General features: G+C 46.5%; 1 protein-coding gene across 3 annotated transcripts in view; it reads left to right on the top strand.

Moving 5' to 3' along the window:
• LOC146822534 (N-acetylneuraminylgalactosylglucosyl-glucoside beta-1,4-N- acetylgalactosaminyltransferase 2-like) overlaps window positions 1-14223 on the top strand; it is an 865225-nt gene that overhangs the window by 608477 nt on the left and 242525 nt on the right. For all 3 annotated transcript variants that reach the window (XM_085613655.1, XM_085613654.1, XM_085613656.1), the window contains exon 6: window positions 4280-4460. In XM_085613655.1, coding sequence (XP_085469781.1) covers window positions 4280-4460 — 181 coding nt within the window. The remainder of the gene's footprint in view (window positions 1-4279; window positions 4461-14223) is intronic.

Genomic DNA, 14223 nt, shown 5'->3' on the forward strand with positions numbered 1-14223 from the left:
GTTAGTTCATGGTTCAGTCGAGCCGCCATCACTGCTCCAGGCTTTCCATGTAGTAGGGCAGTCTATAAACCCCTGCTCGCCTGTACATGGCAGCTGTGTGTTAGGAGACCCTCAATGGTGGGGGCACCTTTGTTTCAAACTGTTGGGTAGCACATGTGAGTGCCGGCTGATGAGTGAGCGTAGCGTGCAAGAAACAGTTACCAGAGCCCAAGTCATATGATTTCATAGGAGTGGGAAATGCATCTTGTCATTAAACTGCTTCCCCTATAATGTGAGTCCCCCTACATCCAGGAATCATTGTTATGTGTCCTCTGAAGTTCATTACAGCCAGGCATGGCCACAGGACAGCTCCGGATCAGACGGAATCAGATGGGCCCTGGCCTGTACATACACCCTCCTCTCGCAAACGGTTGTGACTACAGAAATAATATCCATTTTAGATCTGCAGGACCCACCCCCCATCTGCCGGAGAACCACCAATAAGTGCAGTACCCTAGAGTGTCAAATGCCTTTTCTATATCAAGAGAGGCCACTCCACCTGACCCAATCCATAACCCGTAACAGTCTGTGTAGATTCAGGAAGGTGTTCCTACCCCGGATTAACCCGTATTGATCCTGAGCCACAGCCGTTTGCACATCGATAGCAGGCATTTCAGCAGCACCTTCCTCAACCCTTTACAGTCGAGATTCAAGAGTGATAGCAGCCAACACTCAATAGGTCTCTATTACGTTTGCGAAGGACGACCAGTAATCCTCACACATGGATTCTGGAAGGGACACCTGCTCCCTTGTAGCTTTGTACATTTGTAATAGCCGAGGCGATAACTCACTGGGTAGCCCATCTGTTCTGGGAGCTTTACCTCATGGTATTTGCTTAATTGCCCTCTGTATCTCTTCGAGTGGTAAGGGGCTGTAGCTCTTTGCGCTGTATGGTGTTAATGGAGGGCACCTGGACGGCAGATAAACAGGTATCCAGAGCCTCAGGTGGTTCCCCAGTGGGGGCGTTGTACAGACCCTCATAGTATCTTTTAAAAGTTGCATTGGCATCAGATTGGGCATAATGATCACATACTGTTGGGTACGTATGGCCCAAATTGGGGTTATGGGGTCATTTGACCTCAGGAGCCTGGCCACCATTTTACCGGCTTTATGCCCTTGAGTGTGCTGGTGGGTAATGTTCTCATTGTAGTATAATTTCCGCATTGTGTGTGCAAGTGTGTCAATTCTGGAGCAATAGTATGATCTTGTGTGTGTCTGCTTTCCATCCCTTTTATGTCATATTCTTTCAATTGGAGGTCTTTAATTAATATGTGCTTAACCCCAAATGCTATCTTAATAGTATGGCCCTTTATGACTGCCGAGAGGGAATCCCATTCAATCATGGTATCAGATGATGTAACTTCAGTGTTGGTCAACGTGATCACCAATGCCCGAGTAGAACTGACTTTCCCCGAGAGCCTCCACCGGAAGTGCCATGTCGGTATCGCAGCCCGTGAACTCCCCAGTTCAGGATCATTTTAACCCCTTCGATGCTGCGCAGATTCCGCCGCTGTGCTGACGGAATCTTGCGCGGGCGTGGTCATGACGGAATGGTTCCGTCATGAGCACAGCTCAACCGTGGGTCATGACGGAACCATTCCGTCATGAGCACCGAAGGGGTTAAGGAATTGTGATCCGACAGCGTGCACCCAAACTACTCAATGTCTTGAACCTGTGCCCCTATTTCATTAGAGCCGTAATGGAAATTGATTCTTGTATGTAAGGCATGGCCTGCTGTTTATGTTTATGTTTATGGATTTGTAGAGCGCGTAGCTGCCCATAGGCTTCCCAGCACTGAGGGGAAACATGACATTCAGAGAGCTAATGGACTTCCGAGAGCGGGGGGTTTATGGAAAGAGCCATGTTTTGAGTTTTTTTCTGAATGCCCTGGGCAGGGAGTTCCATATTTTGGGGACCAGGTGCGTAAAGGATCTACCTCCCCATGTCGCTTTTTTTATTCTAGTCTGTTGCACGAGTAAATCCGATGAGGATCTTAGGTTTCTTCTTGGGTTATAGTGAGAAACAAGCTTTTTGATTAAGGCAGGACCTTTGTCATGCATGGCTCTGTGGGCAATACATAAAGCCTTAAATTCAATCCTGGCCTGGGAGCCAATGCAACGTCCTCAGTGCTGCCCAGGCCGAATGTTGTCTAGGTATTTGGAGGAAAATCCTGGCTGCGGCATTCTGAACCACTTGCAACCTATTTATGAGGTATTTGGGTGCGCAAGGTACAGAGAGTTGCCGTAGTCCAGCTGCGACATAACTAGAGCCTGGACCACAGTTCTGCTGGAAAGTTCAGGTATGATAGGGAGAATATTCCGGAGCATATGCAATGATCCGAAGCATTTACCTCAGAGACTCCGAGCTTGTGTTTACATATTTAAGCTTTCGTCTAGCCAGATTGCCAAGTTTTTAATAGCGTTCTTAGGAGTTGGGGGTTCTCCTAGTTCGGTCGGACAGCTAATTATATTTTTTGGGACTGCCTTATTGCCCAGGAACATAAGCTCCGTTTGATCTCCATTTAGTTTTAGGAAGCCCTTACACATCCAGTCCACTACCCGTGTCATGCATGGTCCCAGGATGTTGTGTATGGAATGTGGGCCTTCTGTCACTGATAGTATCAGCTGCGTGTCATCAGCATACGATACTATAGTTAGTCGGTTGTACAGATTAAAAAGTGTCAAGCTTAGTGCAGATCCCTGTGGGACTCCGCACGCTATTTGGAGAGTGTCAGATAGATGCTCCCCTTCCATCAGTTGGAAAGACCTGTCTTCCAAAAATGAAGTCAGCCATTTTAGCGCAGAGCCTGTGATACCTGCATCTTTCAGTCTACGGATTATTGTGCTGTGATCCAACGTGTCAAATGCAGCGCTGAGATCTAGGAGCAGGATGGCTGCTGTGTATCCCTGATCTAAAACTCCCTTTAATTCCTCCGTCACCACTAACAGGGCTGACTCCGTGTTGTGTTGGGGTTGGAATCCCATTTGTGTGTTATGTAGCACCTGATTTTCTTCTAGGTATTGGGTCAGGGTTTGATTCACATGTTTTTCAGCAATTTTGCCTAACAGTGGTAGGAGTGAAATAGGTCGATAATTACCAGGCTCTGCCGGATCCAGCTGGGGTTTCTTTAGCAATGGCCGTATTATCGCATGTTTCCAGGATCTGGGAGTCACACTGTTGAGTATCACTGCACGCCTGCCATGCTGTATAACAAGCACCATCACGTGTAACGTGCACCAATACAGTGCATCATATTCACACAGACTATACTGGTGAGTATCACTGCACGACTGCCATGCTGTGTAACAAACACCATCACCTATAACATGCACCAATACGGTGCATCATATTCACACAGACTATACTGGTGAGTATCACTGCACGACTGCCATGCTGCGTAACAAATACCATCACCTATAACGTGCACCAATACGGTGCATCATATTCACACAGACTATACTGGTGAGTACCACTGCACGCCTGCCATGCTATGTAACAAGCACCATCACGTGTAACGTGCACCAATACGGTGCATCATATTCACACAGACTATACTGGTGAGTACCACTGCACGCCTGCCATGCTGTGTTACAAGCACCATCACGTGTAACGTGCACCAATACGGTGCATCATATTCACACAGACTATACTGGTGAGTATCACTGCACGACTGCCATGCTGTGTAACAAACACCATCACCTATAACGTGCACCAATACGGTGCATCAAAGTCCTACAGACTATACTGGTGAGTATCACTGCACAAATATATACACACACACAAAAGGGGAGGGACTATAGAGTGTGCCTCGTTCTCCCAACTAAACTATCAACCTCACTACACGAGAAGGACAAAACCCTACTCTTAAGTACAAGAGCTAGGAAATATAAAAAGCCAAAAAGGGGAAAAGGAGAAGAAATGGAAAGTATATTTAAGATGTCATGAATTGTGTAACATGTGCGGTCATAAGCAGTGCATTCTGGGAGTGCAAGTTATATTTAGTTAGCTTGCTGAACTATAACTGGCTAATATCAATTTGATTTATTTTTTTCCATTTTTAACTCATTTCAACATCTTACTATAATGTTACTTTAACCTTTGTTTTTTTTTTGTGGTATATATGAATTTACTACTTGTGTAACAAACAAATGTACTGTAGGTGTACCGTGATGCGGGTGTGGAGGAGAGGTGTTATCATGAAACCATCTACATGTCATCACAATGACCGCTTCTCCTTCAGGTGACCTTGACTGCTGCCCTGGGGACCTTCAATACTCTAGCCGATGTCTCAGCAGAAGTGGTGCAGGGGAGGGGTGAAAAGGAAATGACCATTTCTACCCCCCACCTGGAGCTGGTGAACTTCATCCTTCAGCACACCACCTACACCAGCATTGTGTATCATATTCATGATGTGGATACTGGTGAGTATTACTGCACGCCTGCCATGCTGTGTAACAAGCACCATCCTGTGTAACCTGCACCACTACGGTGCATCATATTCACACATATTACACTGGTGAGTATCACTGCACGCCTGCCATTCTGTGTAACAAACACCATCCTGTGTAACCTGCACCACTATGGTGCATCATATTCACACCATCGATACTGGTGATAATTACTGCACGCCTGCCGTGCTGTGTAACAAACCTGCATCACTATGGTGCATCATATTCACACCATCGATACTGGTGAGTATCACTGCACGCCTGCCATTCTGTGTAAGAAACACCATCCTGTGTAACCTGCACCACTATGGTGCATCATATTCATGCAGACTATACTGGTGATTATTACTGCACGTCTGCCATGCTGTGTAACAAATACCCTCCTGTGTAACCTGCACCACTGTGGTGCATCATATTCACACCATCAATACTGGTGAGTGTCACTGCACGCCTGCCATGCTGTGTAACAAACACCATCCTGTGTAACGTGCACCAATACGGTGCATCATATTCACACAGACTATACTGGTGAGTATCACTGCACGCCTGCCATGCTGTGTAACAAGCACCATCCTGTGTAACCTGCACCACTACGGTGCATCATATTCACACATATTACACTGGTGAGTATCACTGCACGCCTGTCATTCTGTGTAACAAACACCATCCTGTGTAACCTGCACCACTATGGTGCATCATATTCACACCATCGATACTGGTGATAATTACTGCACGCCTGCCGTGCTGTGTAACAAACCTGCATCACTATGGTGCATCATATTCACACCATCGGTACTGGTGAGTATCACTGCACGCCTGCCATTCTGTGTAAGAAACACCATCCTGTGTAACCTGCACCACTATGGTGCATCATATTCACACAGACTATACTGGTGAGTATTACTGCACGTCAGCCATGCTGTGTAACAAACACCATCCTGTGTAACCTGCACCACTACGGTGCATCATATTCACACCATCGATACTGGTGAGTATCACTGCACCCCTGCCATTCTGTGTAACAAACACCATCCCGTGTAACCTGCACCACTATGGTGCATCATATTCACACCATCGATACTGGTGATAATTACTGCACGCCTGCCGTGCTGTGTAACAAACCTGCATCACTATGGTGCATCATATTCACACCATCGGTACTGGTGAGTATTACTGCACGTCTGCCATTCTGTGTAACAAACACCATCCTGTGTAACGTGCACCAATGCAGTGCCTCAAATTCACAGATATTACACTGGTGAGTATCACTGCACGCCTGCCATGCTGTGTAACAAACACCATCCTGTGTAATGTGCACCACTATGGTGCATCATATTCACACCATCGATACTGGTGAGTATCACTGCACGCCTACCATGCTGTGTAACAAACACCATCACGTGTAATGTGCACCAACACAGGGCATCATATTCACACCATCGATACTGGTAAATATCACTGTACGCCTGCCATTCTGTGTAACAAACACCATCTGTGTAACCTGCACCACTTGGTGCATCATATTCACACCATCGATAATGGTGAGTTTCACTGCACATCTGCCATGCTGTGTAACAAACACCATCTTTGTAACCTGCACCACTGTGGTGCATCATATTCACACCATCGATACTGGTGAGTACCACTGCATGCCTGCCATGCTGTGTAACAAACACCATCACGTATAATGTGCACCAATACGGTGCATCATATTCACACAGACTATACTGGTGAGTATCACTGCACGACTGCCATGCTGTGTAACAAACACCATCACGTATAATGTGCACCAATACGGTGCATCATATTCACACAGACTATACTGGTGAGTATCACTGCACGACTGCCATGCTGTGTAACAAAAACCATCACGTATAACATGCACCAATACGGTGCATCATAGTCCTACAGACTGCCTCGTTCTCCCAACTAAACTATCAACCTCACTACACGAGAAGGACAAAACCCTTCTCTTAAGTACAAGAGCTAGGAAATATAAAAAGCCAAAAAAGGGGAAAAGGAGAAGAAATGGAAAGTATGAAAGAATCTGTTGAGAAAATTTGTTCTGGAAAACACAAGAAATGTTTTTGATTGCCCCACTATACAGTGACATGCTTCATCATAGGGTCGCCGTCACTCCCTGGTGCAGACCAACCCTCAGGGCGGAGCGCATATTTTTTTAATATAAATTCAGAGAAAAAACAAATATTTTTCTTGTGAGGGATCCCTATTGCAGAAAGAATATTATGTAAACCTGTCTAAGCGGGACCCTAAATCTTTATTTATTGTTGACTCTCCTTGACAGGATTAAAAGTTTAAGAATGGGTATATAGATTTTGAAGGAATAATTGTCTTCCATAACTGCCTCTCTACAAAGAGCTATACAAGTGTCCATTCCTTTAACGGAAAAAATAGTTCTATTACATAATGTTACTGATCTCACAAATCTCACAAACCATACAAGACGATTGATAGCTATTGCACTTACTGTAGGGAAAATGTGTATATTAAGACATTGGAGAACAACACAATGCCCTACACATGATGAATGACTGATTGAAATGTATAAAATAGCATCATATGAAAAACTCATTTATAGATTGCATGACAATGTTGGAACTTTCATCCAAATTTTGAACCCCTTTCTAGCTAATAAATGTTCTATTTCTGGTAATATTTCAGATTTTTCTTCTAATTAGGAATTACAATAAGGGAACTACTTCTGTTTTCATTTCCTTATTAATTCATTACCATCATTATTTATATTCATGCTGTTGATGTTATCATTAGGACTGTTGATGCTGTAGCCAGTAACACTGTTATTTGAATTAGGACCTACTGTTCACCTATTGGAAATTGTTGAGTTAGTGGGAATATCTTCACTTGAAATATTATATTTTTATGATATTATCGCTACTATCTTCCAACCATCTATAACATATGGTTTACTACATATCGCATACTATCTGTATCATCTCCTCCCCAGTCCACCTTTCCTATTTCTTCCTTTCCAGGTTTCATGAGTACCTCAACTATTGTATCTTTTGATATCTGTATTATCCTTTTCATATTTAAAAATCTGAGAAGTTAACATTTCATAGTAATTTATTGTGTGGCCATAATTTGATTTGTTTATACTCCTTTTTAAATGTATTGTTTATAAACTGACAAGAGCTTCTCAATAAACATATACCCCCCCCCAAAAAAAGAATGGGTATATAGGAGGAGTTACATTTCTATTACCCCATCTGCCTGTACCGACATGTTTTAGCCATCTATTAATGCCCAAACAGGTCACTGGCCTTCCTCAGGATTTTGATCCCTCATTATAATCCTAGTTCCTCTATGCTTTCCTAACTGGGAACTCAGAACAAATATATGGCTTTATTTGCCTTTACGTAGACACACTTCTGCTGCGTACCTACTGGGGGGGGGGGGGGGGGGGGGGAGGAGGACATAGTCATCTCTTCCCTTGATTTGATTACTTCTCATTCCTTACATAGTCAAATCTTTCTTCCTATCCTTATTGATATACATCGAAATGACAAAAAACTTTTCTTTTGATAAAATCACTCACCCAACACCCAGTGGACAGTAGGACACTCTTAGAAAGTACCATTGTTCTCTGTATGTGCAAAAAGGTAAATAAAATAACGTTTCTAACCGGAGTCTCATTATAGCCTCTCCAACCACAGTTCCGAGTAGGAACACCGCCCTATAGTCACACTCCAAAACCAGAAGCAGAAGTGGTGCACACAGAAAAAAAAAATTCACGCTGTGTCAAATTATCAACATACCTTAATGATTTAATATACTAGTAATGAATTTAAAAACGCGTCAGAATATGAACTTGAAGTGTAATTTATATGCACAGAGGATTCCATGTTGTAGGAAGGTGGATATCTGACTATGGTTACCCCCAACTTTTTGCCTAGTGTCTAGCTGGTTTTTCGACTTAGTTGGCCTGAGATCCTGCCATTCAGGGTCTCAGGCTGTCTGCTCTCTCTTTAAAGTGGACTCCATGTACCCTAGGTACATTCCCAATTGGTAAGGATCACCTTATTGGACCCTGTACAGTGTACCCTAGGTACCCAGGGCATAGGTGTACCCTAGGCCTCCCAGGGGCTGCAGCATGTATTATGCCACCCCTGGTCTGGCCTTCCAATCAGACACAACTGGCTGATCACTCAGCTGGGGCAAGGTCGTGTAATCACCCCTTGCTTAGATATAGTATGCCTATATCTACCCTTATATATAGACACATGTGTACCTATCAGTCACTCCTATGGCAGGCCTTAACAATCCTGGAGGCAGAGTGCTTGGTAACATGTGAGATGGTGCTCTAGCATGAGCTGAGCCTGTCTGCAGCTTTCGGAACCATGTCCTTATAGCTGTTCTATGATATAGCCTACCATATACTCTTAAAGTGCCTTATAATCTTAAACGGTTATGGTAACTATGGTTTGGCTTTATCAAAACATGTCGTGTAAGGTGTCTAACACTTTGGAATAATACCCCCATACCATTTCTGGTGATGAGGATATTATTCCTGCCTTCTAGAGGGAGAGACATGTTAAAATCCTACTTTGCTGTTTAACTCTAACCAAAGCCTCAGCATCACAAAATGGATGCTGCTGCCACAGACACAAGTCTGACCTCCTGCAGCTGGGAGTGATCTCAGCCAGGGAGGCCTGGACAATAGGGTTCCTGCTTGGGGAGGTGCTAGCACCTCCCCAGACAGCCTTTAGTGTATTGGGGCAGGATGGGCTGAAAGGAATGAGACATGCCTGGGGCACACAAGGTGTTCCTTGCATAGTCCAGTTCAAACCGGCGCTGGGGCACTCCAGCACCAGCTCTGGCACGAAACTGGACAAAGGGAAGTGGGTGTAACCACCCCCCTCCCAGGTCCCACCCATAAGGCGTGACCTAGCAGGTATCCCAGCCCCCCAGATTAGTATAAGAGTGGGAGTTGGGCCTCAAGACTTTAGATTATCCTGAATCTGCAAAACTGAACAGAAACTCTGGACCTTCGACATTCGACGAAAGAAGAAGACTGAAGAATCTCCCTTGTAGCCAAGGAGTGGCTACCCTGTGCAAACAGGCACCATCAAGAGACTACCCTTTGCTTTGGCCACGTTCTACGAGGAACCGACTGCAGAGCCTGACCAGAGCCTTGACTCCCAGACTTCTCCGACCCTGATCCACATCTGCAGCAGAGCTGAGATCCGTGGAGGCGACGAGCGACGTGGGACCGGCTACCTGGAAAAAGTGGCTAGTAACTTAAAGCGCAGCTTCTGAGGTACCCTCGAAGTTGTGCACCGGGGATTGAGAAGCCCCAACCCCAAGCACCATCTGCACCGAAGATCAGCCCCCCACACTCCACGAGTCCTGCGTGGGGCCCTTCAGCATTTTCCTGCTTGCCGCGTCTGTCCGGTTGCTTGCCCGCTGGCTAGTGGCCTTTGTGATGACGCACCCTGAAATCTTCTGCGCTGGTTTGGCTCCTCCAGACTGGCTCCCGCTTCTCTGCAAAGAAGAAGCACCCCAGACCTTCCTGGTCTGCACCAGAAGCAAGTCCTTCGTTCTTCGTGGGTTCCGCTTGCCAAGGCTTGGTGAGTCCTAGTCCAGCTTCGACGCCGCCGACAGCAAGAGCCTTCGTGGGACAGCTCGCCTCCTGGTCCTGGTCGTCCTCGACGCTTCCTGGTCCTTCTGGCTGCAGCGACAAGCTTCACCTTCACCTGCAATCTTCACGACATCGCCTGGTTCCTTCCTGGTTCCACGTGGTCACTGGCTAGTGACCTTGACTCTGTCCCTTCTGCTTGCAGGTTTCTTCTCTCCTTAATCCCAGCCTTGGGATCCACCGGACACTCTTCACTGACTGCCTGTCAGCATCTTTCTTCAGGCATCCATAGGAGTCGACGACGAAAACGACGCATCTTCACCCCTATGCACCCGCAGCCTGTGGGTTAGGTAACTTGGGTACTCCGGTGCTCATCAGGATAGTGACTATCCTAGTGTCTAGTTTTCAAGTCTCAACTTCCTAGCTACTCCGGAAGTGTCCTAAATCTACCGGTTTCTAAACTGTACTATTGCTATTGACTTTTACGCATTACGCGTGAGTGTTTCCACTCTGCACACGAATCCCGTGGGCCTCCCACTTCCTAACTAACGCTAGTGTAGTGTAGCCCCAGCGATTCCCTAGGCCTAGGCCTATTCTATTTCCGTGACAGTGGTTCTTATACCACTTACTTAGTATATGGTTTGCGTGGCCCCTAGGGCCTAACTGTATTACTTACCTGTGTGACTTAATGTATGCTTAAATAAGACTGTGTTGTACTTACCTCTAATCTCATAAAGAGTGCTGAGGGTTTGACTAGAATAAATACACTTTATTTTATATATATATCTGTTGTGGTGTCCTTTCATTTGGTATTCAAGGGATTATATATGGTATCACAGCTGGCTTCACATGCCATTCAGAGTTTAGCCTAAGACTGCTCTTGTCCATGCTACCACTAGGATAGCTGGTCTATAAGGTTGACTTTACAACCAATCACCATAAGGGTATTTGGACTGATATAAGGTGTACACTAGAACTAGTGACATCATACATCAGGCCAACTTCTCACATTGGTGAGCAGCGGTTGGGATCTGAGCTTGCTGTTGTAATACCATTGTAATCTTGAGATACTAAATTGAAAGATCACACAGATATTGTCTAGGTACATATAACATAGATTATAATACTTAAGTCCTACTGGACTTAGTAGTTGTAGGTTGAAGGGAGTAACACACCCTGACTACAACTACTAGAGAGGTTTAGTAGATACAACTAGTGTAGGTAGGTGCACACACCACACCCTCACTAGAATCATGTCCCTGAATGGAGATCACACTGATGCTCCCTCAGGAGAGGAGAATCCTAGACAGGTTCCCTCTAGATATGATGCATTCACTTTCCAGGAGATGAGACAACTGTGTATCTCCAGGAGATTAAAACAGGGATCCAACCCTACCCTTAGACAGCTAGTGGAGCTTCTGGAGGCCTATGATGCTGAAAGAGCTACCAAGTATGGTGCCATAGCTGTAGATAAGGGTCTACCCACCACAGAGGAGTCAGATGGGACTTCAGATGAAGAGGTAGACAGCCAGGGCCAAGTAGGAAGACTTAGCCAGGCTAAGCTTACATGGGAGTTTGCATGGGGTCCCCCCATACAGACCCCCAAGTAGGCTTACACAGAGAAGCAGGAGGGACAGATCCCCTTCAAGGGAATCCATCCACTCCCATGTCTCTAGCATCTCTAATGCTTTCTCTCACAGGGGAATGACTTCCCCTGAGAGAAAGGAGCATGAAGCCAGAATGAGGGAAGATAATCTGAGGATTCAGAGGGAAGAACTTGCCCTTGCCAAGGAGAAGCTTGCTCTGGCTAGGGAGCAAAAATTGTGTGGGTCAGAACCCACTGGTGGCAGCAACATTCCTAGAGATAGGGATAGGTCTTATGACCATAGAAACCTAAGCAAGATAGTCCCCCCATATCAGAATGGGGATGACATCCACAAGTGGATGACTGCTTTGGAGAGGGCCTGCAAAGTACAGCAGGTACCCCAGAGTCAGTGGGCAGCTATCTTGTGGCTCTCCTTTTCTGACAAAGGTAGAGACAAGCTCCTCACAGTCAGTGATGAGGATGCTAACAATTACAAAGTCCTGAAGAGTGCTCTGATAGATGGGTTTGGCTTAACCACTGAGCAATATAGGTTGTTGTTCAGAGACACCCAGAAGACACAGACACAGGACTGGTCTGATTTTGTGGATTGTGCCACTAAGGCTTTGGAAGGTTGGTTAACTGGCAGCAAGGTGCAGGACTATACAGGGTTGTACAACTTGATTATGAGGGAGCAGATCCTTAGTAATTGTCAGAACCAGCTTCTCCATCAACACCTGGTAGACTCAGATTTGACCTCTCCCCAAGAATTGGGAAAGAGGGCAGATAAATGGGTCAGGACCAGGATTAGGCCTAAAAATCAGGGCGGTGACCAAAAGAAAGATACCACCAAGCCTCAAGAGAAGGGCGGGGATAAAGCAAAAGAAAAATCTTCCTCAGGGCCCCAAAACTCCACACAGGGTGGTGGGTCCCAAGCTCCCTCCTCTACCACAGTTAAAAAGCCTTACTGCCATGAGTGTAAAACTCCTGGGCATTGGAAAACTGACAGCAGTTGCCCAAGGGCTAAAAACAAAACTGTTCCTCCAACTACTCCTGTCACACCACCTATTACTGTCAGCAGTAATCCCCCAGGTGGTGGGAGTGCCCCCAAAAATTTGGTTGGGTTTTCTTGGGGAACACAGGGGGACTCTGGCTTAGCCAATTCCCCTACAGCAGCTACTCTTGTCTGTGATGGTGGCATGGGGTTTGCCAACTTCACTGCCTGTCCCAACACTTTGGGTAGGTACAGACAGGAACCCTACATCAATGGTAGAAAAGCTGAGGCCTACAGAGACACTGGAGCTAGCATCACTATGGTGGCCCATAGGCTAGTTCCCTCTGAGCAGCTTTTGCCTGGTTTCTCATACCAGGTAACTAACATTGATGGCAAACAGAACAGTCATCCCATGGCAGAGGTATGTCTCAGCTGGGGAGGTGTCACTGGCCCTAAAAGGGTGGCAGTGTCTCCAACCTTGCCTGTGGACTGCTTACTGGGGAATGACTTAGAACTCTCAGCTTGGGCTGGAGTTGAACAAGACACCCATTCCAAAATGGTAGGCCTTTCAAAAAAGGGTAGTGGGGTTGTGCCAGCCACAACCCCTGTCCAAGTAGATTTCCTCCCTGAAAAGGTTGGAAGGGCAGTGGTAGCCACAGCCCAGGCACAGACAGACTTCCCTGTAGAGATTGGCAGAGCTGTGACAGTCACAGCTCAAACCCAAACTGAGTGCCTCCCTGAAAAGGTTGGCAAGGCTGTAATGGTCTCAGCCCATACTCAGGCTGACATAGGTGTAGTGAAGCCTGAAACTATGGGTCACTCCACACAAACCGAGAGTAGTGGGGAGGAAGAAAAGTCTCCCTCTCCCCAGACATTAGGAAAAGGTCAGCCTCCTCAGGGATCTGACCTCACCCCTTGTGAAGGAACTGCCCCAGAGGTAGCCAGGCCTGGCCTGGCAGAGCCTCTGATGTCAGTGGCCCCTTCCAAGGTGGGACCCAGTCTGGTGCAGGTAGCCTGCCTCTCTCTACCCTGCCTCAGTCAGCCCAGGGCTGCAGAGGTCAGGGAGGCCAGTGGACCCCAAGAGGGCCCCTGTCCACAAGAACCCCCCCATCAAAAGAATGAGGATTGCCTGGCTAGTAGCCCTAGCCAGGTGATGGGTAAAAACATTCCTGAGGGATCCCCTTTACAGGTAGTTAGGGACCTCCCCCAGAGGGATTCTGTTGGGCACAGGCAAACCTGGGACCTTAGGGCCCCAAACCTGACCTGTCCCTCCAGTAAGCCCACAAAAGGGACCCAGCCTCCAGCTTTAGGTAGCCAGAGGCTGACCCTGAGAGCACAGTGCAACTCAGTGAAAGAAAGAAAGGCATCCATGGTGGAGGATGATTGGAGGAAGCTGAGGCCTCACTTTGAGGACACTCACTTCAGTACTCCATCTCAACACCAGCCTTTTACTTTGCAAAGACACACCCAAGGTAGAGATTCCCTATGGTGGAGACCCTATGATACCTTTAGGATGAGGGATTGCTTAGTGGACCATGAGACA

This window comes from Triturus cristatus, chromosome 6 (genome assembly GCF_964204655.1).
Source record: "Triturus cristatus chromosome 6, aTriCri1.1, whole genome shotgun sequence".
In the NCBI taxonomy this organism is placed as follows: domain Eukaryota; kingdom Metazoa; phylum Chordata; class Amphibia; order Caudata; family Salamandridae; genus Triturus; species Triturus cristatus.